General features: G+C 35.8%; 1 protein-coding gene across 1 annotated transcript; it reads left to right on the forward strand.

Moving 5' to 3' along the window:
• The first annotated feature begins 301 nt into the window (after positions 1–301).
• Positions 302–25,099, forward strand: LOC142345799 (uncharacterized). The gene is made up of 12 exons (XM_075398162.1): positions 302–754; positions 894–931; positions 2,286–2,386; positions 2,895–3,234; positions 3,558–3,876; positions 3,966–4,182; positions 4,299–4,570; positions 4,972–5,223; positions 5,863–6,024; positions 6,518–6,691; positions 11,537–12,151; positions 24,567–25,099. Exons 1-12 carry the CDS (start codon positions 658–660, stop codon positions 24,827–24,829), a joined length of 2,850 nt encoding a protein of 949 aa, XP_075254277.1. The 5' UTR covers positions 302–657; the 3' UTR covers positions 24,830–25,099.
• The last annotated feature ends 1,901 nt before the right edge of the window (positions 25,100–27,000 follow it).

Here is a 27,000-nt window from a genome sequence, read left to right on the forward strand (position 1 = left end):
TTGCTTTAATTCTGATTTGCTGTCAAATCTCATTGGTCTAACTTGTATGTTCTAGCATAACAATAGTACTGTTTCCTCAATGAAAAGGTCGATACTTCGAATTTGTATCGGTAAGGCAGTCATATTAACCTAGAGTATTAAATTTCTGCTTTAATATTATTCGGCTACTTGACTTGGGATAGAATTAATTAAAAAGAGAGTTAATTCAAACGACTAGACTACATTTGCTCAATTTTGATTGGCTAAAATTGTCCGATTTCTCACGCTGATATATTTCGTAATTTTCCCTACTTTTCTTCACGCCGCTTATGTAAAATATTCTTATTTCCAATGCTTTCATGTTTCCTTTTTCAATTTAAAATAATTGTTTTCTTTCTCGGTTCCGTACTTTAATTCCGGAGAAAAATTAACTCAAAGACTTTTTATGGACTTTAAAGCTCCCTTTTCTAGGATTGTAAAAATGTGTTTTTAGCTTTAATTTTGGCATTTTGAACTCCCACGGAACAATTTTTCAAGTTTTATTAAACGCTGTTCAAGATTTATAGCCATTTGAACTTTTCTTTTGATCGAACAGACAAGTCTATTTTAACCTCCCTTAAATCTAGATTAATATTCCTGTTATAGAGGGAAATTACTGGCGAAATATTACTTGTAGCTATGGGTTTGCTTTTATGGATTATTAATAATAACTTTCTGTTGAAGTTAGTTATATGTTCTCTTTTACTGGCCTTGTTAGCAACAGCCACGCTGGAAGGTAAATCAAAGTTCAAAGTTTAAGCCTTCAATTTAATTTTGATCAGTCTTAATCAGCAAAAAAGTTCTTATTTGAGACATGAGAAGTCGGCCAACTTCGTTTGTTTTCAGTTTTTGTAAAAAAAATTGCTTTGTTTCAGGCGAGGAGTTATTTGTGGAATGGGAAAACCCAGTACAGGTTAGACTATTCACTTTATTTATTTTTTGCTTTTAACTTTACATATATCTAATTCTGCTTCAATAAAAAAGCAATTGATAACACAGGGACAGAAGGCTGTGCAGAATCAAAACAGCAAGCTATAAAAGACAGCTGGACCTGTTCGCCAACTGTTGCCTATGTTTTGGGGTTTTGCAGCCAGTTGGCACGCCTGTCGAGACTAGAAGCCTATCTTGCAACATTTCTATCATTTTTCTTGCATAATAAGATAATAAAAATAATAAAAAATAATTTTTCTTGCATTTTTTTTGCGAGATAGGCTTCTGAGTGGTCGCGATCAGATTTACATCTGGCAGTATAAAACACAAAAACATAGGTAACGGTGGGCAAACAACTTCAACCACTTATAATTTTCGCTTAACAATATAACATAAACTCAACATAAACTTAACATAGGTTGAAAAGTTTAATCTATTTTTGAACAGTTAAGTTGCAACAGTTAAGTTAAAGTTGTGCCGCAGTTTTGTAATATTTGTGATATTTCCCAAAGTGAAAGTTTCCAGTGTTATAATTAGTAGTAATTGATTGAAATTTTTGTTTCGTAAAAATAAAAAAACAAAATTTTTGTCTAGAGTGACAAAGCCTCGATAGTTTATCATATGGGGTGGGACACCCTCGCAGACGTTAAATGCACAGTCTGCACGTTAGTTTTTGACCTGTTTTTTCGTGTCATTTTTCAGTACTTAGCACGAAGACGGTATATCTAAGCATAGTATCGTACTTGGAGTTATAGTCAAGGTACTTCGTATCTCATATCGACTAAAAAAAGAATAAACCTTAACATGTTTCACTTTTTGTCTGATCATACAACTCCGCTTTGTCGCAGTTTTCGAATCATTTTTGCTAACTTTCATTTTTTTTACGATTTTTAGTCCAATAGAATGAATTCATCCAACGCTTCAAGTGGAATTGCTTCCCACTAATTCCCACAGATTCTAATCAAGACATAATTTTTCTCCAGATGAAATCCGGTGTGAAAAGATTAGCACTGTACCCCCAATGAACTACAAATTGGAGTAGTTGTTTACGCGAGTGAAAAAATATCAAGTTCAGATCATCACAGTTTGCACCGTTCCCCGAAGAAAAGTAGTCGCTAGCCTTTTTACTAATTTGAAATGGGGAAACCTATATGGAGGTAGTTTGAAATGTAAAATCAGATTTTTAAACTCATGTTGTTTGCTAAAAAGCTATACACATGTAATCTTGATATAATCTGTAACATGATACACCCACTAGTGATGTGGTGTAGATTTGTGCAGGGTTACCTTTGCTAAATTATCTGCAATTATTCATATCATGTAATTGGTGTCTTTAGCCCAATTCAGCTGCAGTGCAAATTTGCCCATCTGGTGGTGATTCACGTGATCAAGTAGCCACCACAGCTCCTATCCTTCTAGACAGCAGTGGAAATCTCATGTTAGTCATTGAAGCAACGCTCTTCTAGAATATTCTCAGCATGTACCATCCAATTAAGACCCTTGGAAAGTTTCCAGTTGCGGGTTGTTTTATCGAGCTTTTTTGGCATACATTGCATTCGAATCAATCCAAAGAATAACCTATTATAATGTCAAAGAGTTTATTGTTTTGTTTTCCCCAGTTTTAGACTCAGTTTCAATTCATAGGTTAATTGAAATTGCCACTATACTTTGACAATGTATGTGTGCCTGTCATTTGATCAATCGAAATGTTAAATCAATTGTTAAATCAAAAGTTATCAGTTAACATAGAGTAATTTAATCTGACTATTTGGTCAAAGTTGGACAAATAGACAGTGTGGGTTCAAAAAGGTTTGATTACTTGGCAACTAGAGGCTGAATGTAGAAAGAGTACGGCTTGCTCGTCTTCAGCACAAAAAATGGATATGATAACATACTTTATTGTTAAAATGAACTTGATTATAAGTAAATGACTTGAACAATTTTAGGCTTCAGTTTCATATCAGCACTAACGACCAATTTCCACCAATCAAATTCCGATACAAAGTGTACCCTCATGATCAGGATTCATCTCTCAACTCACAACAGTCGTGCAACCCTAGTGGATCTGGGAACAACCCAATTTCGTATCAGTTCCAAGAAATAGACTGGTCAACTCAGCCTGAAAGTGGACCAAAAGCGGGACTCAATCTTGTTCTCATAAGTCTGCCTTGTGAATCCAACTTGTTTGTACTTGAAGCCACTATGCAGCCTTCCGTCCAGTCAAGTTGTGCCACTATTGATCAAGTCAAGTTCTCCCTCGCTGGAACTGTTTGCAAACCCAAAGTTGTAAGTCATCATTCCATTGCCAAAATTGTGTCCAGTATGGGCAAATAGTTTAATATATTCCCACGGAAATAAACCCCCACTTGACTTTTAACCAGCCGAGCATTTATCGCGTTTGGCCATGCCTCGCGAGCCATGGCTATGCGTTGGCGGCCCGTGGCACTTGATATGAAACTATCACAGCCGAACAAATTATCACAATCAAAGTTCATATTTATAATGGGGGTTCATTTGCGTGGGGGTTTTTTCCGTGGTTTTTTTCCTATCTATAATTATGTGGGGGTTTATTTCCTAGACCCAGTTTAAACCGGTCTTTTTCTGTTCAGTTCCCCAAGAGATTGACGTTCCTACCTCTGACATTCAGCGAAGGATTCCGTTCCGAAGAATGCATTCCAAATGCCCAAGTGGCTCAGCCTCGCAACTCATTTGATGTGGAACGAAAGCCATCTCCTAATTTCAAATACAAGTGCTTCCGCAAATTCTCTCTTCTGGGCTTCGAGTTTTATCCAGTTAAAGAACCAAGTCAGGGAACCGGGTCTGGGTCAAACCGTGGAGGTCGCGAATTGGAGCAGAACTATGGGGAATGCGTCTGTAGCGCTGGTTTTGAGAATTTCACAAATTTTGAAGGATCATCTACATGCAGAGGTCAGTATTGCAGTACTTTCAACCAATAGTTTTTATGAAAACTTATTTTCGTTTTTGTTATAACGAGTTCTCATTCTAATTTGTTTAAGCTTGTGGACCAAACTCTTTCAAAGCATTCCCTGGATCCGCATCTTGTTCGTTTTGTCCTCCAAATTCAAGAGCCTCTGATGACAGAAAGAGCTGTGTTTGTGATCCTGGTTTCTTTCCTGAATCTTCCTCTGTGATGTCGTCGTCACGGGCGTCTGGAGGACTCGGACTGTCCTCGATGGTCATCAAGTCATGCGCCGCTGTTCCATCACCCGTTAGGTACACTTCATCGAAATCTTAAAACTGAAGGAAAAGTTTTGAGCTATAACGTCAAAACGGTGTTCAGTGCTGACTAAATGTGTTAGCAAAATTGTTTATAGTGAGGTTGTGTTTAGACAACTCAGCTCCTACGTATCAGGCAATGTTGTGTTCGTCTACTGGCGCCCTCCTGCAAACTTGAATGAGTTGCAGACTAAGCAGACCACCTTTACCATATCAATTTTCAATTCCACCAACAATCGTCTCCTAGGCAACTATTCCACTCGGTTCCAATCGAAGCTACTCACTGGTTTGGAAGCTAAAGAGACCTACTTGATTAAAGTGTATGCCAGTTATAGAGCTCAACTTAGTGTCCCCGAGCAAGTCACAGTTTCGACCTCAGAACCTTGTGAGTTCTACCAGTTTTCTAAGAAAATCGAGGATCTTTTCTGTTCGTGCCCCCCCCCCCCCCCCAGTACGTTATGCGCCCCCAGTTACAGAGCACATGCAATTACACAGTAAATCCTTATGTTAAAATATGGCACGTGCTCCTGGGGGGTGCAAATAAAATGAACCCAATAAGCTGGGGGGCACAAACGGAAGAGGTCCAAAATCGACAATTCATTTTTATAGAATAATTGATGACGGTTTCTTCGGAATTTCGAATTTAAATTAATATAAGGGGATTTGAATTCAATGCTGTGAACAATTATGATTTCTGGTTATTTTTGTATCTATCTATTTGTAGAGAAGTGGTTAGTTTTATGTCGGCCTTTCTGAGGATTAAAGATGATGGAAATTTCCGTTTAGGGACGTTGAACTTCACGAAAGAGTCGGCTAAACAGAGTGGTTCAATTGTACTCAGGTGGAGTGACTACCCGGCCAGAAGTGTGAAGAACTTTGCCCACTACAACATACAAGTGCTGCCCAAACAGCTCTCCCATCCCAGCAGAAACAACCGATTCCTGCCTGTACTGGATGCAGAAGTCACCACCAATGTATTCACATTCAATGCCGACAACATCAAGCCCATTTATGGAAGTTACTGGGACGAGGAGCAAGGTACTGTTAGAGGATTGTACTTGTCAACTTGTTAGTTCTCATTGTGACCATCCGAAAAGCAAATTAAACATTCTGAGCAGTAAAAACCATATAAATTCAGAGATAGCAACTGTGTTTGAGACAGTTGGTATCTTTAAAATGCCCAAAGTCTGCAGCGCTAAAAAGTTAGTTTAAATGCCAAAATTTCCTATATACATAGCCAGAAGTTGATATCCATCAATTTTCGGAATATAAAAACTTGCAAGTTGCGTTTTAAGCTGGGTCACGTGACTCTGCAGAAGTCTTTTCGAAACTCTCTAAGCATCTCGAACACCTCGATGGTTGTCAATAAAAGCCAGAAATTATCTGTGACTTCACGCAGAGTCACGTAACATATGCACATGAGGCTTTATTACTATGGACCATGCTGATGTTTCTGTGAAGAATCAGAGGACTGCATTCACGTATAAAATATACTTTTTGGGTGAAATACACTCCTATGATTCCCATATGATTCTTGTAGATGTTCTAACTAATTAATGCTGAAACTTGAGATAAGTGTTTGTTTTGATTATTTTTGGGAAGAGTGTGATTATGAGATAGTGGTTTTGAGTGATAATGGGTGTGGTAATAGTTACAATTGTTGTGATTGATTTATAGGGAAGTACGTGGAGTATGGTCCAATGTCAACAGAGTACTGTGTGAGAGTGGGGGTGGTCGAGACATTTTCCAGTCCATTCCATCCCCCCTCCTCTTCCAATGTGCTCTCTTCCTCATCTCTCTACACCCATTGGTCCAGCAAGTGCGAGCCAGTTCAGATTGGTTAGTCAATCTTGATCGCCATATTCGATTGCTCAAAATAGAGTCAAGAAGAAGAATTAATTTCTCTCGAGTTATATATTTACAGTGATACATATATCAGCTAGAACACAGAGAGAGGACAGATAACGGAGCACTGATGCTCACTAGATTCTGCCCCTGGAGTCAATTGTTCTAGTTAACATATAAGTTTCTAATCTGTTCATTTCGTAGAGCTGAAGCCACCTAAATAACTAAATCACGCTAATTAAAGGAGGACTTTTACTTTTTTCGGTCTCCATCTTAAAACCAGCTGTTATATTTCAAGCCAAGTCTGGGCAAGGTAAGCAATATTGCCGTATTGGGTACTTATGGAAGACTTGAGGGTTTGGGAACCTCTTCTTTGATTGAACTGCCGACAGAATTCAAAGTTAACTCATGTTTTGAATTGTATTTTCCAATACTGCCTCCTGTTATTTATTATATATAACTGTAATTGTTGTTGTTGTGTTTGCAGGTGGGTTCGTGTTTGCCAAAGTGATCATCTGGGGGTGTGTGTTTGTGTTGTTCATTGTGGTCCTATTCCTGTGTCTGATAGTGGGGTGCTGTTTTGTCAAGTACAAGAGAAGACAGTTCGAGGCTCTCTACCCTCACAACAACTCAAACACTGCAGCTCCTATTGACCCACGATGTAAGTCAACTTCTCTATATTCTTGTTCTTCTAAATCCTCTGCTTAATTTTCACTAAACTTCTTACAGCCTTTATTAAACAAAAATGTTTTCAATACATAGCCATATTTCAGAAATTGATCATTCTAAATTGATCGTTTGTCTAAAATTCGTATCCGACAAAATTGAATTGTTTTTCCATTTTTACTATTCCTCAGAAACAGTAGAATGATGTAAACAAAACACCATTTTTGTCGACTTGTTACTAAAACTTAATATACCGAATGGAATCTATAAATTGTTACAATTTAATTGTTAGTATTTGTAGAATTAAAAAATTAATTACAATTCGCTTTGTTACATTTAATCAAAGAAACTGCCAATATGTCAATAATTTCAAATCTTTTCATTAGTTTGTGATAAACTCTTTGTGAATAAATTTCAAACGCTTTTCTATACCTCACAATTTATCGTTCATCAGAGGGATTTTGTCAGTTTTCCTCAATTTTTTCCTCTTTTTATTTTTTCGCCAGGGTGAAGTGAAGAAAGTATATGAAGTATCTTGTTCACGTACAAAGTCAACAGTGCTTTTTGTTAATCTTTATTTGCGCCTGTTTACATTTGTTTACGTCTGTTTATTCTTCAATTGACAATTTGTTTTCTCTTTAATTCCTAATGATTTTGCGGCGTCGCAATTCTGGGCGCCTGGTAGCAATTGTTACAACACGTTTTTCCTTCTCAAGAGGATAATAATGTTCACAGCAGTATTTTTCAAGTGCTCCCATAACTCTTCACAAATGGCTTGTTTGTCTAACTGAATGCTCAAATTAGGACTCTCTACCCAATTACAAGTCAATTTTGGGCCATTAGCAGGACAAGTGCCTGCTGTACTCTTTTGTTTGTCTTCCTATAGGCTGTTGATAATGTTTTCTTATGGTGTCATGTGATCACCATACCTTCTGTTGACGATGAAAGATAATTGCAAAAATGCTTCCTATAATTTTAACAGCCATTATTGAAATTGGAGGATATTAATTAACGTAATTCTTTGCCATCACAGCTAATTGCTTGCAATTAATATTAAACAGTTTTAAGATGCTAAACTTTTAATTATCTCCAGTGTTAACTTGTGGTTTAGGGACACAGTGATGACAAAAAGGCTGTAGTTAACCAAAATTGGTTCGAAATAATGAGTTTGATTTGACAATGGTCAATGTGTCTGCTCTTCAACTTTAATTGCAATCTTTCATAAAATCAACTCAAATAAAAATCAGATCCAAGTCAAACAGAAGAATTGTATGCTCCCCGTTAAGATCTTAATGGGAAAATGAGGCGGGATTAATTTGTTCACTGGGGGTGGTTTTGGGAAAATTTAGGAATAACCAGGGCTATAAAAGTCAAAATATTACAAGCTCTTTCCAATATTTACAACCTACTTTTTCAAACAATTCTAGTTGGGACAATATTGCACAATTGATTTCCAATTGAGAAAGGAAGACCAAGGAAGATCAGTTTATAGTTCAAAGGGAAAAGTTATTACAAGTTAACGACCTCTCTATTAACTGGTAGTTGATAAATTAAACATGTCATTTGCATCTGTTCTCACTGATATAAATTTCAACTAACTTCTATTGATTTCTTAGGATCTTTCTCAATTAACTCACTTTGATAAAGGCAAACAACCGCTTTAATGCTTTTGAGAAAAATGGGAAAGATCTGATTTTGAATTCAATTGTTAATTAATATTCAGAAAGCCCTTGTTTATAGTACATTTTTCTGACGCTTTATGACGAAAAGCGCAATCGTGCCGTCAGCACTTGACAAAAAAGCAATTGAGTTAGGCAATAGTTGCCATTTTATTTGTTTTGGGTTGTTTGGATGTTTTTCGTCTCATGAAATTTTCTGTCTCATGAGACGTCGTCGGTAACTTTTCCATCATAGTGCTAAGAATTTTTTGGGAATTTTTTGTAGGTTACGCCTTCCCCTAGTCCTTAATAGCCAAGACTTTTGCATTTGAGTTTTCTGAGCGCAACCGAAGTTTTAGTTAACTAATTTAAAAAAATGATAACCAGATTGAGGAAACTCTCCAAAAAGTGTTTCTGCGATTATGTCGTGCTTTGGAAATCTTTAAAACCTGTTGTTGGTTTTTACCCGCACTGAATGGAATGTGAAGAAAAAATGCACGCGAGCCCTTTAGAATTATGATGTTTTAATACTTGACGGTGGCGTTTTCATTATTGTTATAGAAAAGAAGTTGGACTAATCACTATTTTGGAGTTATGCTCACAATTTATTTGATGTCATCTAGCAACGTTTGCTTGAGACAGTCGCATTCATTTCAACTGCGAGCATTGCTAGTTAAGTGAAAGAGGAAAGAGAGCCAACTGATGAAGAGCATTTAATACAATATTTGACAAAGTGTTGTTTTCAAAAAAACAATTTGGCATATCGATGAAGCATCAATTTGTCTAACTTTCTTAAAAGTTGGGTTCTGAAACAACCCAAAAATTTTGGGTGAATTACTCGCAAACTGGCGAGCGGTTGTCTTCGACAGCAGCTAGCTTTGGTTACGGCTGGCTAGCGTAAGAGAAGGGGACAAGGAGCAGAGAAAGGTGGTCATGAAGTGGCTTAATTGAGGGTGGGGTGGTTGGAGCGTTGGGGGTACTGCTCTAAACACCACCAGAAACCTATCCCTCCCAATATGATCATGTGTTATCAGCGCCTTCGGAGAATTGCACACTTAGAGACTAGCAAAGCTCTAAGAGAACTGCTCAGTGAACTAATGCCCTCCGGCATTTACCTGTTTATTTTGTTTTTGAAAACAAAAATTTAAATGGTCAGGCGATATAAATCTATCAGACATAATGTCCGTAGCACAAAATGGGATAAAAAACCAGTTGAGTAATATAATTTTTACAGACTTCGTTTGTGATCAATTAATTAGTCATAAATTTTAATTTCAAACAAAACAAGTACTTTCTTGAGCATTTCTTATTTTTGACGGGGAAAATCATCTGTTAGGAATCAAGGCTATTAGTTAAAAAAATGAAGTGAAAAATTTTACTCCGTCGTAATTGTGCACATATATAAGATTGACTAAAAGTATGGGACTATTTATTTTGCCACAGTTTTCATATGGCGCGTAGGTTTTGTTTACTTTTCAGTGATTGTTATCTAAGTGTTGTGCTCTTTTTAGTTGCTTAGCAATTTTCAAATCATTTCATTTTGTCTGTGATGTTTGATTTTTGTCCCATATTTGACAAAAAATAGGAAGTATCGATCTTTTAAAAAATCATTGATTAGGCAAGGGATGTTAGTGAGAATTGGATGGAAGTTGTGGATGTTCACATGATTGATAGGGTAAAGTATTGTGAATGGGCGATTAGAGATAGCATTAGGATGTAGTCTCCCACAATATCGATTGTTGTGAAACAGAAGGAGATAGATACTATTGAACCAGCATAAAAGAACCCATGGTCCGCAAAATACGTATCCTCACCCTGTGACCACTCAAACACTGCTCATTTAGTTCAATTCCATTTAAACAGAAATTTTTAACAGCGAAAAAAAATATTTTATAAGATAAACCGAATATATTATAGTGAAATAAAGATTGCTTTATTCGATACTTCGTTTAAGTATTCAGAATAAGAATGCTAAGTAGAGAAATTTTTGGTTTGCTTATGAAATAGTTGTTTGTTCAACGACAGATTAATGGAAGGTGTTTTACTGAGCCAATGTTAGACCAGTTCTGGACCACAATAATTCTCTCAAGACTGCAATTTCAATTGCACTTTTAAATGGTTTTTTTTCGGACCAACTCCAATCGCGATGGCTTTTTCTCAAACATAACATGTGATACAGATGTTTTAAATGACATTTCGGTTATCTAAGCTGTCGGATTGCGTAGTGTGTTGTGTGTGGTGCAGTTGTCGTGGATTAAATGTGACTGGAGTGTCCGCAGATACACACTCCAGTCAGTGCCAGTCAACCTGAATGGCTTTTAACCCAATCCAGACCCACAATAGAGAGATAGAAGCCCATAGTGCAGTATAGTAGTATCCATAATACTAACTATTTTCACTCTATTGATTAAATACACAGGCTGCTACTGTCTTACAGATTAGAATGTGGGCAGGGTCCTTTAATAATATTATCTCTCCATTTTCCCATTCTTACCCTATCTCTCTCTCTCTCTCCATCCGTATATTTATCCTGACATACCTCGGTTCGCCCATATCATCAAATGCCTCTCCCACATTTCTCTGGAGCCCGGAGGGTTTTGTTCAAATTAAAGTTGAACTATAGCCTGAATTTGTTTTGAGGCAATGAATTGTAATCAAAATTGACACATAAATTGTTGAATAATGTTATCTTATTTTGTTGATCAATTGCATTGGTGATTGCTCACCAATTTGAATCTATTAGAAGAAATCAAAAGATATTACTCACCAATCTAATCAACCAATCGCCTTTGGCGCACATTGAGTATGAAGCCATGTACAATATCCCTACTATCAGTTAGCAGTTAAGCTATCAGCAAAAGTAATCAGGATTCATTAATTGATCCGAATTGATTAGATCAAGATAATTGATAAGCCCAAGGCTCACTTTGAATATTATACATGTTGGCCTTTTTTGTCTAGTATTGCTATACAAAAATAAATTTAATCGGAAATATGATTCTCAACGATTTTTTTTCTAGGAAGCTTTAATGAATGAAGACTTCCAGTTGCCTATTTTTTTCATGAAACGTTAAATAAAACGGGAATCACTCTTCTGCGAGAATAAACACGTAGTTTGCCCTGTTGAGTTTTGGCGATGAAATCAGAAGCGAATTCCTTATTTAAATAATGTGTCTTTACAGATCCAGCATCTGAGTACATAGTAGCAGCTGGACACTACCCTCCCCAGTTACAATCATTCCCAACTGACAGCACCTACATTCCAGTCGGGTCTGGCACATCATACTGGAGTGCCTCCGCAGCCGGAGCATCCCCGGACATCCTGTATCACCCGGCCACTGCCATTCTACCCGCCCGCACCCCTCTCGGAATAGACAATGACATGTACGAAGTGTTGAATCAACATAAGTACAACATGAACATGGGACAGGGTGCTGGTGTCATCAAAGGTCAGCAGAATTTGACCCCTGACTACGTCGGAATACACCATCAGATGGAGTTGAACAATCCTAACATGAGTGATATTGATAATGACATCTACCAGATGCAGAAGGGATTTGACTGCACTGGAAACATTTTGGGAATGGTTAACTATCAGAGTGGCAAGTTGGGGTCAGAGGTCAACTTTGATGCTGATGAGAAGGAGTCAACAGTTGGGGGTGTGAACAAAGGTCAAGGCCACCAACAAAGTAAAGGTCAAAGACCTCCTTTGCCTTCCAGATGTCCTGCAACAGCAGCTGACAACATTCAAAGCGGGGGAGGAGGAAACTCTACTATTTCATCCACAAAATCCAACGGTCAGTACTCTCATATTAATTACATCGGTACCTTATCTATGGTAACATTGAGCTGACACTACTAATTTTTTGTATCTCAAGAAAAATGCTCCCACGAAGACCGAAAATTGAAAAAGTTAAAACTTAATAATTATTGGAATTATGAAACTTTGACAATCAATTGGAGTAGTCTTTCAGCAGTTCTACGAACTCAACGTTTCATAAAATTTTTTCAACTTCAAAAATTAAATGTTCTATTTATTTTAAAACGATTTTGGCGGACAATCAATTTTGATTGTTTTTATTATTGTTCCCACATTTCTTTGAAAATAAAAAGGGGAGAACTTCATGCCAGCCCCCTTTTTTTGTTCAGACACTTTTTTTGAGGGTATCCTAGATTAACAATGTGGTATCAAATTAAAGCTATCTGAGTGTCAAATATCACTACAAAGAGAAAAAATTAGATGTTTTAATACTAAAACTAAAGACAATTTACGGCTTTTTCGATGGCGTCCGAGAACAGCCGTTACGTTAAATTCCTAAATCTGTCTGATTCTCAAATTCAACAAGGAGGCTCGGTAATGTGCGTTTGCACATAAAGTTCCGACCCCGCTCATACACATGAGAACAGATAGAAAACGCCCAAAATTTTACTTTATAGCTTCTGAAATGTGAGGTTAACTTGGACTGTGTTTTACTTTAGACGTCTGTGGGAATAAATTTCGAGATAACAGTTGTGTTAATGAGTTAATTTCGTACAAAGAGCTTCATATTCCTATGATTGTATGCATTCTAAACATTTTTTGATCTCACTTTTATACTAAGCTTGAAGCAAGACTTTTATGAAAAGACAGCTGTTATTACCTTTGAATTATTTGTAAAAAAGATTAAGAAAAGTTAGAAAATAATACTTGAATGAAAATGTATAAATAGTTGTGCGTCATTTGCAGTCCTCTTGAACAACTTTCTATCCTATCTTTCTCCCTTTTTCTTGTGTGTTTGCAGAGCAGAGTGTGTTTGAATGAACTTTTGTCTCCTTCTCAACAGTTGTGCCAATAGTGTCCATAATGTCCCTTTGTATCCAAATCCATTCATTTCACTCTATTCTCCGAGGAGAGAAAGGGAGAATGATAGGTTCACCAGCTCAACCTTAAGTCAACAATCCGTTGTCAATATTGATTGCTTTCTTTTAGAAACCTCAAACTAATTTTTCACATGTTTTCAGTTTCCATATTTTGGCAATTGCGTATACTTTGTGACATAAAATATAATTCTGCTTTTAAATCATTGATCGGGGGGGGGGGGGGGGGATAGCTAGTATCTCTGGTTTCACGATCTTACAAATTGAAAGGCTTGAAAACTGTTTTAGTTTTAAGTTTTTGCACTGGTTGATGAAATGTGTGGATTTTTGTGAAAGGAATAATTTGAATAGGCATTGTAGTGTCTTAATATTAATGCTGAATATTTAATCCATGCATCCTCTCTTTTTCCTCTTTCTCTTAGATGTGTGAGTGTATTATAATCCTGTTTAGTATTCCAGAGAAGTAGTCATAATGTGACGTCCTCCAGGGCGACTCTAGACCCATAAATGTCACCATAAAACTCAACTTATCCAACTCAAGGCTAGAAAAGTAAACGACGTCATAAATTTTAACCCCTCTCCAATAAAACATCAAACATCCCTACATTCCTTGCTGCAGCTCCCGCCCTCTCCGGATGTTTTTGGAGCGAAAGGGAGGAACTTTTTAACACAGTTTGCGGAAGTCACTTCAGCCGTTTATTCTAATCTATACTCATAAACTGCACGCTCATTTCGAACGTTTCAGCAAAACTCTTAAATAATTTTGTTCGCATTCGCATCTAGGACAAATATGATAATTGTTCTATCAGTCAGCTGAAGAAACTTCTCTATTCTCCGTCTCTTTCTCAATAACCATTTCATAGCCTGTTTTTTAACGTAGTCATATTGAGAAAAAATTTTTCGCGCAAAAAATGGAGTTTGCGTTTAACAAAAAAATGGAATATTGTTTTTTTTTCATACCAAAAATGACCAACGTCAGCTGGGCTGTATTTCCCCTTAATTGCCAATTTTAATTCTACTTGACAAAACAGCAACAACAAAACAAATTTAATCGCATTTTCTGGAACATTTTGCGACAGTTTGCTCTTTTAAACGTTCAACTGTAAGTTTTGGCGCCTTGAAGAATGGCGGTTTTAGGGATTTATTCAGCGGGGAGCACACAATTTACTCAACCTGGAGGCTAGAAGTGCAGTTTACTTTGTCCTTTAGAACTCCCCAAAAAAGCCCGGCAGCCGCTGCTCATTGTGTTGTTTGCTGTGTCTTTTAATCCATACAATTTAGCAACAATAATTTGAGAGTAAAGATGGCTCCGTATTTACTAACGGATGTCGTGAAACACAAAAAATGAGCGCCGTAATTGAACAAAACCTATTCATATTTTATGAACAAATTTATATCTCTCCCTTTTCAACGAGTGCTAAGAAATCCCTCAAATTGCATTTGCAGCCCCAGTCCATAAATTATTGCAACTTTAATTGATAAAGATCTCCTCAGACTTGTATGCATTGAAAGTCTGTTGGCCAAACCCATAAACGCTTATGTTCGTTTTTGATTCTGAGTGCCGATGTTTTGTTAGCCCACTCTCTGATAATTGATATAAATAGTAAAAAGTTGTGTTAAAAATGAGTTTGCAAAATTTGTCTTTCGTCGTAGATTTAATGATTCAATTAGTTTAAATTTTACGACTACATCATAAAAAGTGTACACATGATGTGCATTTTTGCCCCCAAGATAGCTTGTTTTAATCTGATTTGGGTAATCTTTGAAAACGGCTATTAAGTTAACAACCCTTAATCCTAAAAATGCCTCTGTTGTTCTGAAAACCTTGCGGGGTTTTAGTCTCTAAATGTCCTTTTTCAACAAATACATTAGCTCATATTGTGGATTTTTTGGGGGATTTTGACCGAGCTGAAAAGTTTTTCATTTGATCGGGTTTTGCTGCGGTTGTTCACATTGCAGCCTGTGTGAATCATTGGATGTGATCAGCTTAGTGTGAATTAATAATAAACCCACGTGAAGAAAAGGTGAAAAGTTAGTGAAAAGATTAGCATGGAGGGATTTGAGATCGGGTGGTTCTAATAAATATTGACAAAAGTTTAATTTAATCTTCATTCCAGCCACTTGTAAGATTGAATCGCCCCGTTATGAGCTCAAACCTAGAAGGGTGGTATTTATTATAGCCCCGACAAGTCTATTGTTTTGGTAGTGCTTTCCCCTTTCAAGATCTCTTTAACCGTTAAATATTTAGCAGATTATCATAATCCTCCCTAATATAACACCATTACCTAAACTTCCACGGCTAGGCTCAAAAACCTTCACTTTACATGGACATACATATGGCCGATCCGTTTTCTCAATTTTGTCAAAATGTTGCCTGCCTTTTTAAAATCAAAAGGTCCTAACATTTAATCTGAGTTGAAGCATTTGAAATTTTGCATGGCTGTCTTTCACGGTTTTCTGATTTTGAACAATGTCACTGATTTTGAAAAGTTTCCCAAAGCGAGAAAAATGCGGAAATGCAATCAATTTTTCCTAAGAATAAAGGGAAAGGTAGTGGAGAGTAGAAGCGCGTGACTACTTTATAGGAGAGGAAAATGTAATTTGCTAATGAGAGGTTGAAAGGAGAATAAGTAGTGGAGTGGGAGTTGGAGTATGTCCACACAAATTAAGGAGTGCTTTCCATAAAAACAAAAGAGATGGAATGTAAATGGAGTATGTGTTGTTTTAAAGTAATTGTCCCTCTTCTCTTTAAACACACCCCTCTCTTCTCTATCTCTCAATCCAATCTAAACTTGTTGACTAATTGAACTCTAAAGCAATTTTAATAGCCACTCTCTTTCAAAATCCCTGCCCGCCGACTGTAATAATCCGACCACGAATTCCTCTATGCTTTCTTTCGTTTTTCCCCTCTCTGTGCCTTTAATGTTGTGCTGTGCGATTTTTATGATCATAAATATACGTTAATATTTTCACTGGCTAGTCATAAAAATTCATCCGTATTCATAAATTATGGAATGGTTGTATAACAGTAACCATACCATGGCTAGAGTGTTCTTCTCAAATATGATCATGCCTCCTGTACTGTTTAGTCTTTCTCTTGTGAACATTTATTCATCGTAATAACCAAGTTTGGTAACCTATCTCAGCTAATGATTTTTTAACTTTCGATAATTTAAATATTTTTTTTTACCGGGAAACGTTATAGAAACTGTACAATATTGTTAGGGAGGTGATTAAAGAAAAGTGGCGATTTTTGAGGGGAGGGAAAGAGTAATTTAGAAACAAAAGCGATCCACTCAAGAATTCTAATTGAGCAATTTTAGAAATCAGCTGCTTATTTTGAATTTTTTCTGAACTTTTTGTTTGCAAATAGTCGTTGAAACCTCTTCAAATTATTGAGTCTACCTCACATTACTTCTTTTCTCAACTGTTAAATGGAGCTCTATTCATTATTTACTAATGTCTACTTTAAGTGCACAACAAAAAAGCTTAAAACTTAAAGCAGATCCAACCCGCATACAGTACAGTTAGAAAAAATTTGAAAAAGATGCAATGCGCAAAAATTGTCTCGTAGTTTTTTCCGATCAATAAATGTTTCTCACAATTACAGTAGCATGATGGCTACGTAGACTGAGGGGCTATAAAAATCCCTAGATTGGACTATCCCTAAAGTTTCAAAATAAACGCCTCGAGAGTTTTAACCCGATGTGCATTGTTGTTGGAGTCACGTGGTCTATTATGATTTGTTGGTGTATCCAAGAAATATCTGATTTTTGCTACCTTGTTTAGTCATCGTATCTATGGCCGCGACATCAGAGCGCCAGACTTTAAAACACTTTAGAAATGCTTCTCACATCTGATGACACGTGTATACTTGATATACATTTGATACCATTTGAAAAATGAGCTTTTACTTGCTCTCAAACGAAATTGTTAGCAACTATATTAGTAATGTGCTCGTTTTGATATAATCGTTTGCTTGATCTGTTCTGTCTGACGTTTTTAACTTTTTTCAAGTTTCGGTGAACACCTAAAGCTTTGAGGACATAAAGTCTCTCAGCAGCTCTCTTATTGTTGTACTAGTCCTTACTAGCTTTTACAGTTCACCGAATCAGCTGCTGATATGAGTAAATGGCGTGAAGGGCTGCGCTTTGGTTTTGGCGGCTCCTCCAATTTTACTCTGTAATGTAAGATAATTTGTGAAGAGAATTGTCGAATAGATATGTCACTATATGAGTTACCGTGAAGTCTATCAGAGCGGTATGATTACTTGCTCTCAAAGAAGTTTGTTATTAGTCCTCTCGGTCTTCTTATATAGAATTGTTTGTATTTTTTTATTTATCATCGGACCGAAGAATTTTTGTGACGTTCATATTCTATAGTTATTAGTCTTCATTTATGTATTTCACCAAAATGGCGAAGCAGACTGTATGAAGGGCAATTATTTGGAGTTTTAGACCCCCAACACACCTAAAGACTTCCCCCTCCAACCACTCTGTCCTCTCGAATTCTGTCCTACCCAATTTTGTGTATGGGTAAATTTACGGGTAGGAGTCTTGATTTTATTAAGTTCTGTCGATTGTAGTTCAGAACTTGTCCTGCTGTGTGTTTCAATTTGTCTCCATCGATGATTCTTCATTTTCAGTGACTTCTACCGCTCGGTAATTGGATTTTGGATGTTTACGTTACTTATTACTCTTTTGCGGCTATTTTAGAGGCCATGGAGATCTCTTGCGGCTATTTTAGGCAATCTATCGACATTTTTAATATATTTTTTATTTTTTAGAATGCAATCAATTACCAGATAGCATTTGTCTAATCAAACAGCGCAGAAGGACTAATTAAAACCCGATTTGAAATTGTAACACGCCACGTTGAAATTGTTACAATTTCAATCAGTTTCAAGACTTTAGTTGTTGGTTTATTAAAGGTTTGCAACCCCAGGCGAGATCATATTTTTACTTTAAAAGGTCTAGCCAGTTTCTTGCGAAAAAATAATACTTTGAAAGATCTTGCAAGAAGAGGATATTTTTGCAGGAATATCGTAATCTTACAATTCGAATGGTTATTTTGCAAGTTTCTTACGAGTTTGTTTCGGTCGAGCTCTGCTCTCATTGGTTTTTATTGACGCATCATTTCTTTTTTCTGCACAAATTTCCCAAGAAATAGTTGCGGGTCTCGAGAGGTAAATTAAAACAGCAATAGATTGTATGTCTGAATTTTATTTATAAATAACTAATTCAGCTAGGGATTAAAAAATACAGTCAGTTGGGCGTAGACCATTACTTTTCACAATTTGACAATCATTTAAAATTTAAATTTTTTTTACTAAATTTACTCAATGACACTTTTCGTTTATTTTCTTAGAATTAATTCTCTTATGTGATAATAATATTTATGTCTCTTACATCTTTTTTTTTTACTTCATTTCAGTTTTTACACTTGTACTCTTATTTCGTAAAAGAGATGCTAACCTGGCTTTTGGAACTGCTTTACAATCTTTTATTTCACCGGCTAATTATTTCGTATATTTAGGGTGATCAGTCACAGCCGGTCTCTGACCAAAATAAAACGGACACTTCGGGTTTTTGGAATTTGTTTATACATTTTTGTCAACCAATTCAAAAAATTTACCAAAAAATCTGTATCAAATGAAGAACAAATACAAAATTTAAAGAATTGCTGGGCAAATACTGCTAGTAAAATATTTTTTACCAACACTGCAATAATGAAATTGAAATATACCTTGCACTCTCATTGGCTCCTTACCCTCAAGTGTAAACACCTGACCCTGTGTTTTATTTATCGATTATTGTTATTGTTTTCTTCTCTTTTCTATATATGCAGGCTCAACAACTTTTTCTGACCTTCTGGCAAAGTTATTTTTCGTTCCCCGGATTGGAAAGAAATCAATTAAATAAATCTAGTTGCACTTGAGTTTATCCCTCCATTCCAAACTTTTCACCCTCTTTTCACTATATCCTTTATACACTGTTGGTTGGGTAGTTTCAATGTATATTCCACTACAATAGCCCAGTGCCCACTTTTTACATTATAAGAAACTAGCGTGACAATTATTTCACTTCATTCTATTCATGCGTAGTAGTTGCCCCAGTCAATTTTGAGACTGAGCACCCCCGCCGTTCTTTTCTTGAAAGCGTTTGTTTAAAAGAGGCATTTGTGGGAGAATTGTGTGAGATAGTTATTGGGTGGGATATGTGTTCACCACAGTTACCCCAATGGGGGAGGAGAGGTGACACATTACCCAAATTTACATCTAGACACGGAATAATTGTTTTTAAATAACATGAAAATTTATAACAGTTTGAATATTTTTTTTTAATAAAAATCGGGGATGGGTTCTGACGTGTGTTTTGTAATCTGGCTGTTGTTATGTTTATGCAAGCATGTTGGTGATATATAAGGTCGCCGGATTTCTAAATTTCCTGCTTTCCTTGAAAAAATGCTCCAGAAAAGAGAAAAGCCGTCTGAATTTGTTGTGGTTGGACTCATTCTTATTGTCAAGGTATCAGCAATAGACCCAGTTTTGGTGATTTTTGTTCCAACTTTGGGCTCAAAGTTTACAAGCACAAGCCTTCCTTATGGCAATAGAGGCAATCAATTAACATAATAGCGCAGCCAACTCTTCAAAAGCCCCCGGGAACACAAATAGCTGCTTCCCATTCTTGGCCCAATTGCTCAAGTACACAAAAAGTAGAGGAATGAATCTTTTAAGATGCTGCAAAATATTTTTATAGCGTCTCTTGCCCAATTTTGGAATGCGGCACTGGGGAAAAATTTTGGTTAGAATGGGCGCAGCAGGACTGTTACCCATGTGTGTATGTGAAATTACAAGTCACAATAAAAGAGCTCTTTGTTTTGATTAAATTAAATCGGGCCGCTTTTAAAGTCTGATTCTGTAGAAGATACTTAGAGAGAGCCGCCGAAATCTGGGCTGTTCAAAATAGTTTTGCTTCCTGGCTAGTAGCCCAAAAGACTGCTTTGATTAACCCGCAAGTAATTTGGGGAATTGAGGCGCATCCTTTGAAAAGTGACTATTTATGTTGATCCTGTTAATATTACTTTTTATTAACAAATATTTACCTAAATTCTCCCCTTGAAAATTAGATTTCATTCCAATAAACGATGCTTCAATAAGCAGTGCTTATCAACATCGTATTCTCCTCGCCATATTAAAGTTTAAACAACATTTCCCATGACCTGTTCTTTCCATTTACTAATATTGGAACTCAGACCTAGAAAATTGGCCCAACTCAAAGCAAAATAAAATTAACAGCTAAAATTTGTTGAAAAAGGGAAAACAAACACGATTTTAAAATTGTTAAAGTGAAAGTCAAGTACCTTTCGAGTCGGGATTTTTAAAAACATTGTCCATTTTACGAATCCGTTGAGAGCTTTTGTCCTGGAAAATAAGTGCTCTTAAGTCAGGAAAAACATCCTAAAATGGCAGTTTTTAACTCTCGAGATCCTTTCAGGCTCAAAATATCAGCATGAAAGAAACGTATTTTAAGTTTGCAAGTGCATTTTAAAGCCTTTTGTCTGACAAATTTAATTTGTGAAGCTTTTTCAATTCAGACGAGAATTTCAAATTGGTTTTTGTGCGTTGTATTGTCTTTTTATAGTCCACTTTGTGTAAATAAGCTGAAATTTGGGATTAAAAGTGGGCAGTTTCAGACAATGTGACTTAATGGGCTCTTTTTTGCGTAACAAAATGATGCGGAAATTAATTAAATTACGGCTGATTAAATTTAATTTAATTCCTTGGGTGATCATTGTAGGTTGGTAATGGTTATCAATGGGTAGTAATGGCAAGCAGAATAGTTAACGTTGTTAGTTATGCCTAACTTGTTGACAGTTTTGTCATTCTAGTTAATTCTATAAATTTCACTGATGTTTATAGTATCGTAAATTGAGGAAAAATTTGAGGAAATTTGGGAATTTTTCCCTGTAAAAGCCTTGTGGGTATCGTGTCACTCATAATCATTGGCAGTGACATGCTTGTAAGTCAGTAACTGACTCTCTCTCTCTCTGCTTTACTCAATACAACTAACTAACCCCAAATCATAATCGCTGCTTTTAAATACTCCACTGCTGTTCCCATTCACCCCTTCCCCTTCCCTTCGCTATTTGTACCCCCACCATGCCATGCTAATAGTTCCCCATGAAACGAAAGAGAGGAGAATAGCAGTAACTGCACCCTTACTTCAACAGAACACTGCTAGGAGGCATTTAAGATTGATTCCGTTTGCTATATAGATTGCTGCCTCCTAATTAGGACAGCTTTTCTCTTCATATGAGGAGGAGGCATTTTAAACTGTTTTAGGTGGTGAACATGATATCTTCTCAAATAACGCAAAGCTTTTATTATCTAAGATTAAAGTTACATTGCCAAAAGCAGTTTCACTACATTTTTCACAATCAATTTGCATACTGAGTGAGAGAGAGCTATTAATCAGAGAGAGTTATTTGTCCAAAAAAGCTTCCGAATTTTGGAAATGGTCATATGATTTAGCATGCCTTTTGTCCGATTTAGGACGGTACAAATGTAATATTCCTTCAAATTATATCATAAAATGTTTGCATTTTTTCAAGGAAACCTTTAAGTTGCCTATGCACGTACTGTAGATAGAATTATGATCACAATCATAGAAATGTTTGGAGATAAACAGTCATTTTACTGATGAAGAATACAATGATTGTAGTGACAACCTGGTACATGAGTATTGTCGTCGATAAGTAAATTTACTTCTGATCACATATCAACTTGTCTTTTTTGGATCTCTTGGTTTTAATTGGTTTTAATCTCTTGGTCTTAATCAAAATTTTGGCAAGAAAATTTCCACTTCAGGCCGAGCAATTTTGGCAAATAAGAAATGGACATCCCAAAACACGATCGAACAAGAAAATGTTTTTATTCTCGAACGAATGTAATCGCCAGTGTTGCCGATATAATTTTTTCTACCGCGTTGCAAACTACAACAATCCGATGTCAATGGCGCGTGATTTTCCCAACTATAATCCATATTCAGGTCCTCCTAAATTCAAAAGAGAACTCAAATAATATCTATTTGATTTAGCTAAGAAGAATTTTAATAACAAATCATGCCCATATGGATAGACAGTGTTTGAGGGAAATCAAATTCAAGCCCCGTTAGTGACTTGCTACGCTTGGTGAAACCAAGTTTGGTGAAATTCATCATTGTTATTATTATTATTATTATTATTATTATTATTATTATTATTATAAACAAATTTAAAAAATGTTAAAACATCATCTGCTTCAGCAATTTAAAATGTTTTGGTTGGAATGTTTCTTGCTATAATGTTGATAGCAAGAAGCGCAGAACTGTGAGCCAGCTGCAAGCAAAAAAGCCTCCTTAATGTCTCATGACCTTTGATTATGTGGGTTTCAGTATGCCAATTGCAAACCAAATAGCGTGGGTTCCACTATCTTAGTTGAAAACCCGATTGTGTGGGTTTTACTATTCCAAATGAAAACACGATTGATTAAACTTAATTAATTATGAGTTTTTATTTTTACCTGACTAAAGTGGGGAGAATAGAAACAAATTTCATATCTAGAAAACTGAAATGAACTGCTGAAAATTGATTTATTAAACTTGTGATCTGCTGTTTTATAAACCTTCTCATGGTAACCAAGCTAATTGTTGTTCCAATTCCCAATTTGTGTAAAAAAATTTAAAATGTTACCATTGGAAAGAAACATTAGCTACTTCAAAAGTAATTTTTATTTTTAGCAGAAAACAGAACCCTTAATTGTGATTTAAAATTTTGTTCGAGAGCACAAAATGTATATATTATACCTGACTTGTAATTTTTAACCGACTGGTTTTAAAGTAATTTACTTGTCAATTCGGAAAAAAAGAACATATAACAAAATTGTTACGTGTGACTTATTGAAGTGACGTTTAAAAAAAGACGTTTTAAGATTGAGGAAGTTTGATCAAATTTTTGTCAAATAGGTCTTTTCATGAAATAGTTGTATATCATTGACAAATTGGAACAAACATATTGGCACATCAAGTTATTGACTGACTGCTTACTGATGGTCAGCTGTGAAGGCTTGTTCGGAAGTAACTATCACGGCTTAGAAACTAAACTGGTTAGAAACTAAGTTATAACCAACTAGCTTGCTTTGAGTAGTACTAGAGACTTGTAGAGTGAGAGATGGGCATATAGTGCGATAGGGTGAGAGTGAATACGGACATAATGATGAACAGCGGGATCTCCTGACCAATTAGTGTCACTACACTGTCTCTTAGTTAGTTAGTTAGATCTACCTGTTTAGTATGTGTGCTCGTCTCTCCTTACTCAACTCTCTCCAGTCCGCAGGAGTGACATTTGAACAAGAAGAGCTAATTGTAATTGATAGCCTGACTACTGTTATCACTATTACCACCACTACTAACTAACTATAATCTAGATATGATTTGTAACACTGATTGACGCTTCTTTTTGTGATCAATATCGCAAAAGGAGAGAACTTTGTTGCACTTGATTCCACTGCAGTCAAAGATACTTCACTGTAGTCAGAAGAAGATACAAATAATTAACTTAACTGTACTCAGTACCCATTCCCTCTCACATACACCAATGTAGACTGTGACTGTTTGTGATTGATTGATTAGTTTAGTAGCATAATCAAGTTAACCAGTACTAGTCATAATTCTATTCAAAAACTAATGTCATTCTTCTATTTCTGCCATGAAGCAAAGCATCTGAAACATTGTCTGCTATTTTTGAATCGTAGTAACATTTGTATTTCGCACATTAATCGCCCATTTCCTAATGTCATCTCTTTCTTAAGTTATATGATGCAGAGCTTAAATGCTGTAGTGACTGAATGATAGTGATTGGAATGTTAATAGTGTCTAAATTTGGCCAATCAGTCCACGGGTGACCCCTGCCCCTTTTCTCTCTCCCATTTTTCTCCTTCTAATGCCAATCGGAACAGGAGAACGGGAGTAGTGGGAAAAGCACCCCTCGCTTCCTCTTTTTCTCATCGCCCCCTTTATTTTTAACTCAGTGAGCTAGCTAACGTTGTCAACTGTAATTGAAATTCTAGCCCGTAGTTATCTTAACTTTTCAGCCTCATTAACTGCGTCAATCTTGTCAATCACTCGAAATTTAACTCCTATGTGAAAATTTGATCGAAGATTAGTTTTTCCAGAAATTTGATATTTTACTGAATTCCAGTCGTCACATCAATAACATATATTAAAACCATTGCTTATAAGATGCAATTTTTCTAGTTAGTTAACATTTGGTATAAAATATATTTGTTGCAATGAAATCAAGCAATGTTTGTTTAAGGTTCGGGCGAAATTGAAAACCCCTACAAGCCGTCGAATCAGAGCGCAGAGCATTTTAGCCAATCACACGCCATAATCAATACAGCCAATCAGGGTGCAGTACCGCCTCCACGATCTGTGAAGACGCCGCCATCTTTACTTAGCAGAGCAGGCAACAAGCCTAACTTCTCCCCACACAAATCTCAGAGCATTTATGAAGATTTGGAAACTTCTAAAAACTCTTCAATTTACATTTCAAACGATACTAGGTCCAAAATGTGCTAGAAATTAATGCGATGCATAGCTTAAGCTGTCAAAACTTTTGGACCTAATTGGTTAGTGCTGCAGACACACTAACTTAATACTTGATAAAAGACTTGATACAACCATTCCGTCATTTATAGTATTTTTGCAGATGAAAATTAAGTACCAAGTTTTTAGATTTGTTGACAGCAGAATCGATACATTTTGTAGGCATTTGTTTTAATTTGAGATTTTGATTGCTGTACTATTGCAGATTTGAGTGAGCATGTGTTGAATAAAACAGCCTTTACAAACAAATTTCTTGTACAAGTGAACAAGACATCTCTGATACTCTGCAGGGAGCAGAAATTCGAACACACCTGCTGATGCTGACGTAGAGCAAATGGGAGGAATGAGTATATTGTTTTTGAATTGAAACCACAAATAAAATAGATCATTACAAAAAGCAATAGATTGTTATCTGTCAAGCAGTCTGGTCAGGTTCTGTGAGTAGCACAGAAAGGTCTAACATTATTTTTGGTGGACGTAAAAGTCATCAGTATTTAAATATTGAAACAAACAAGACTGCTCACGAAATTCTGTGCATAACTCCGAAATTTTCGGCATTGTCAACCTGTGCTCAAAACAAAGGAACTATAGAAGGGAAAATTCAGAAACAAGTGAGCAACTGTCATTCATACAATCTCAATTCATGATATTGGAATTTTTGAGCAGAAATTTTAAATTCACTCTTCAAAATCTTGCTTTTGTGAAGACGATGAAAAGTTCCGGAATCCAGATTTTGCTTTTAAAAACGGTCTGCTCAATATCATTGGGACAATAAATTTTTATATCAAAATTGAAACCCGAAAGTTGAAAATGTCTAAATACTATCATCTCCAGAAATTAATTTTCAAGATAGAGTAGATACAAGTATTGTAATAAATTTAAAACATGAAAAACCTAATAAACCTTGATTTTTAAATCAGAAACTTTTATTTCAAGAAATAAAACGTCTTTTAATGTTGTTCTTTCGAAAATGAATACAAAAAAGTTTCACAAAAGGCAAAAGTGTTTCTGTATAGTTGAGAAAATTTGAAGCCATAAACATCCGTACTTTGTAAGCCCGTTTTTTGAAGGTCTCTAATCATCTACATCAAAAGCCAGAGAAGTAAGCAAAAGACTGTGAAATAAAAATTCCTGTATGAAAGTGTTAGCCAGAACGAATTAGCAAAAACTTGCCTTGACCTGGCGAGAATTAGCAAGAAGATTTTATTTCATCAAACATTTTTTCCTTGTTTTCTTTTTGTTCAAAAACCAGTCCAGTGCTATCAAAACAATAAAAATTAGTATTAATAATATTCGGAAGAATCAACCAGATCCACTTTTTTCTGTAAAATCAAAAGAACCGAAAACACAATTTGACCAAAATTGTTAAAAAAAATCAACTTACAATTCTTAAAACTAATAAAAAAAATATGACTCATGTCAATAGCTAGCGTGTTATTACACAGCTAAACCAATGTTTGCTTTTCAGCTGATAACGATCCAACAAATCGACTTAGAAGTGGCCAGAACAAATGAAAAATGATTACAGCTTTTGTTTTCCGAGAAACGTTATCTGTCCTTAGAGAAACTCTCTCTGTAGAAAAACAATTCTTAAACTAATAAGAACCAATAAAAATTTTTCAGAAATTTTTATATAAGTAATTTGGAAACCATATTGCCAAAAACCAGGAAAAAAAACCGAATAAGCCAGCACCAATTTTTTTTTTCAATTCTTCCTTTCCTTTTCTGAATAATTGACATGAGAATTTAGGTCTTCATCGCAGCAATAGAGCAAAAATTCTAAGTTTTTGTTTCTGCTGTAGTGTTTCGACTTGTGCTTGAAAGCAACTCTGAATTGTCTTCAATTGGAAGAATATGCCATACTTAAAGAATTTTTGTCGTATGAATTCTGACAAAAACCTTATCAAAAAGATGAGTCATAGCTTTCTGAATGTTTATCTTACAAGAACTTTTAAGATTTTATACGATAAATCTTTTTTATCAGGCAGAATTTTTATCGTGTGAGATCTGATATAAGAATTTTGATCGTACCAGTTCTGATAACAGAAGTCTTATAAAGTAAGATCTGGTTAAAGGAAATTTTTGTATCTGAAACCGTACCAAAAAGAGTTTTTAACCTGTAAGAATTGATAAGACGGATTAAT

This window comes from Convolutriloba macropyga, chromosome 9, assembly GCF_964194025.1.
Source record: "Convolutriloba macropyga chromosome 9, txConMacr16.3, whole genome shotgun sequence".
Taxonomy (NCBI): Eukaryota; Metazoa; Xenacoelomorpha; order Acoela; family Convolutidae; genus Convolutriloba; species Convolutriloba macropyga.

Coding starts and splice junctions, on each gene's coding strand:
- LOC142345799 (XM_075398162.1), top strand. CDS start 658: ATGGGTTTGCTTTTATGGATTATTAATAATAACTTTCTGTTGAAGTTA. Junction 755..893: donor AGCAACAGCCACGCTGGAAG/GTAAATCAAAGT, acceptor GCTTTGTTTCAG/GCGAGGAGTTATTTGTGGAA. Junction 2,387..2,894: donor GACAGCAGTGGAAATCTCAT/GTTAGTCATTGA, acceptor GAACAATTTTAG/GCTTCAGTTTCATATCAGCA.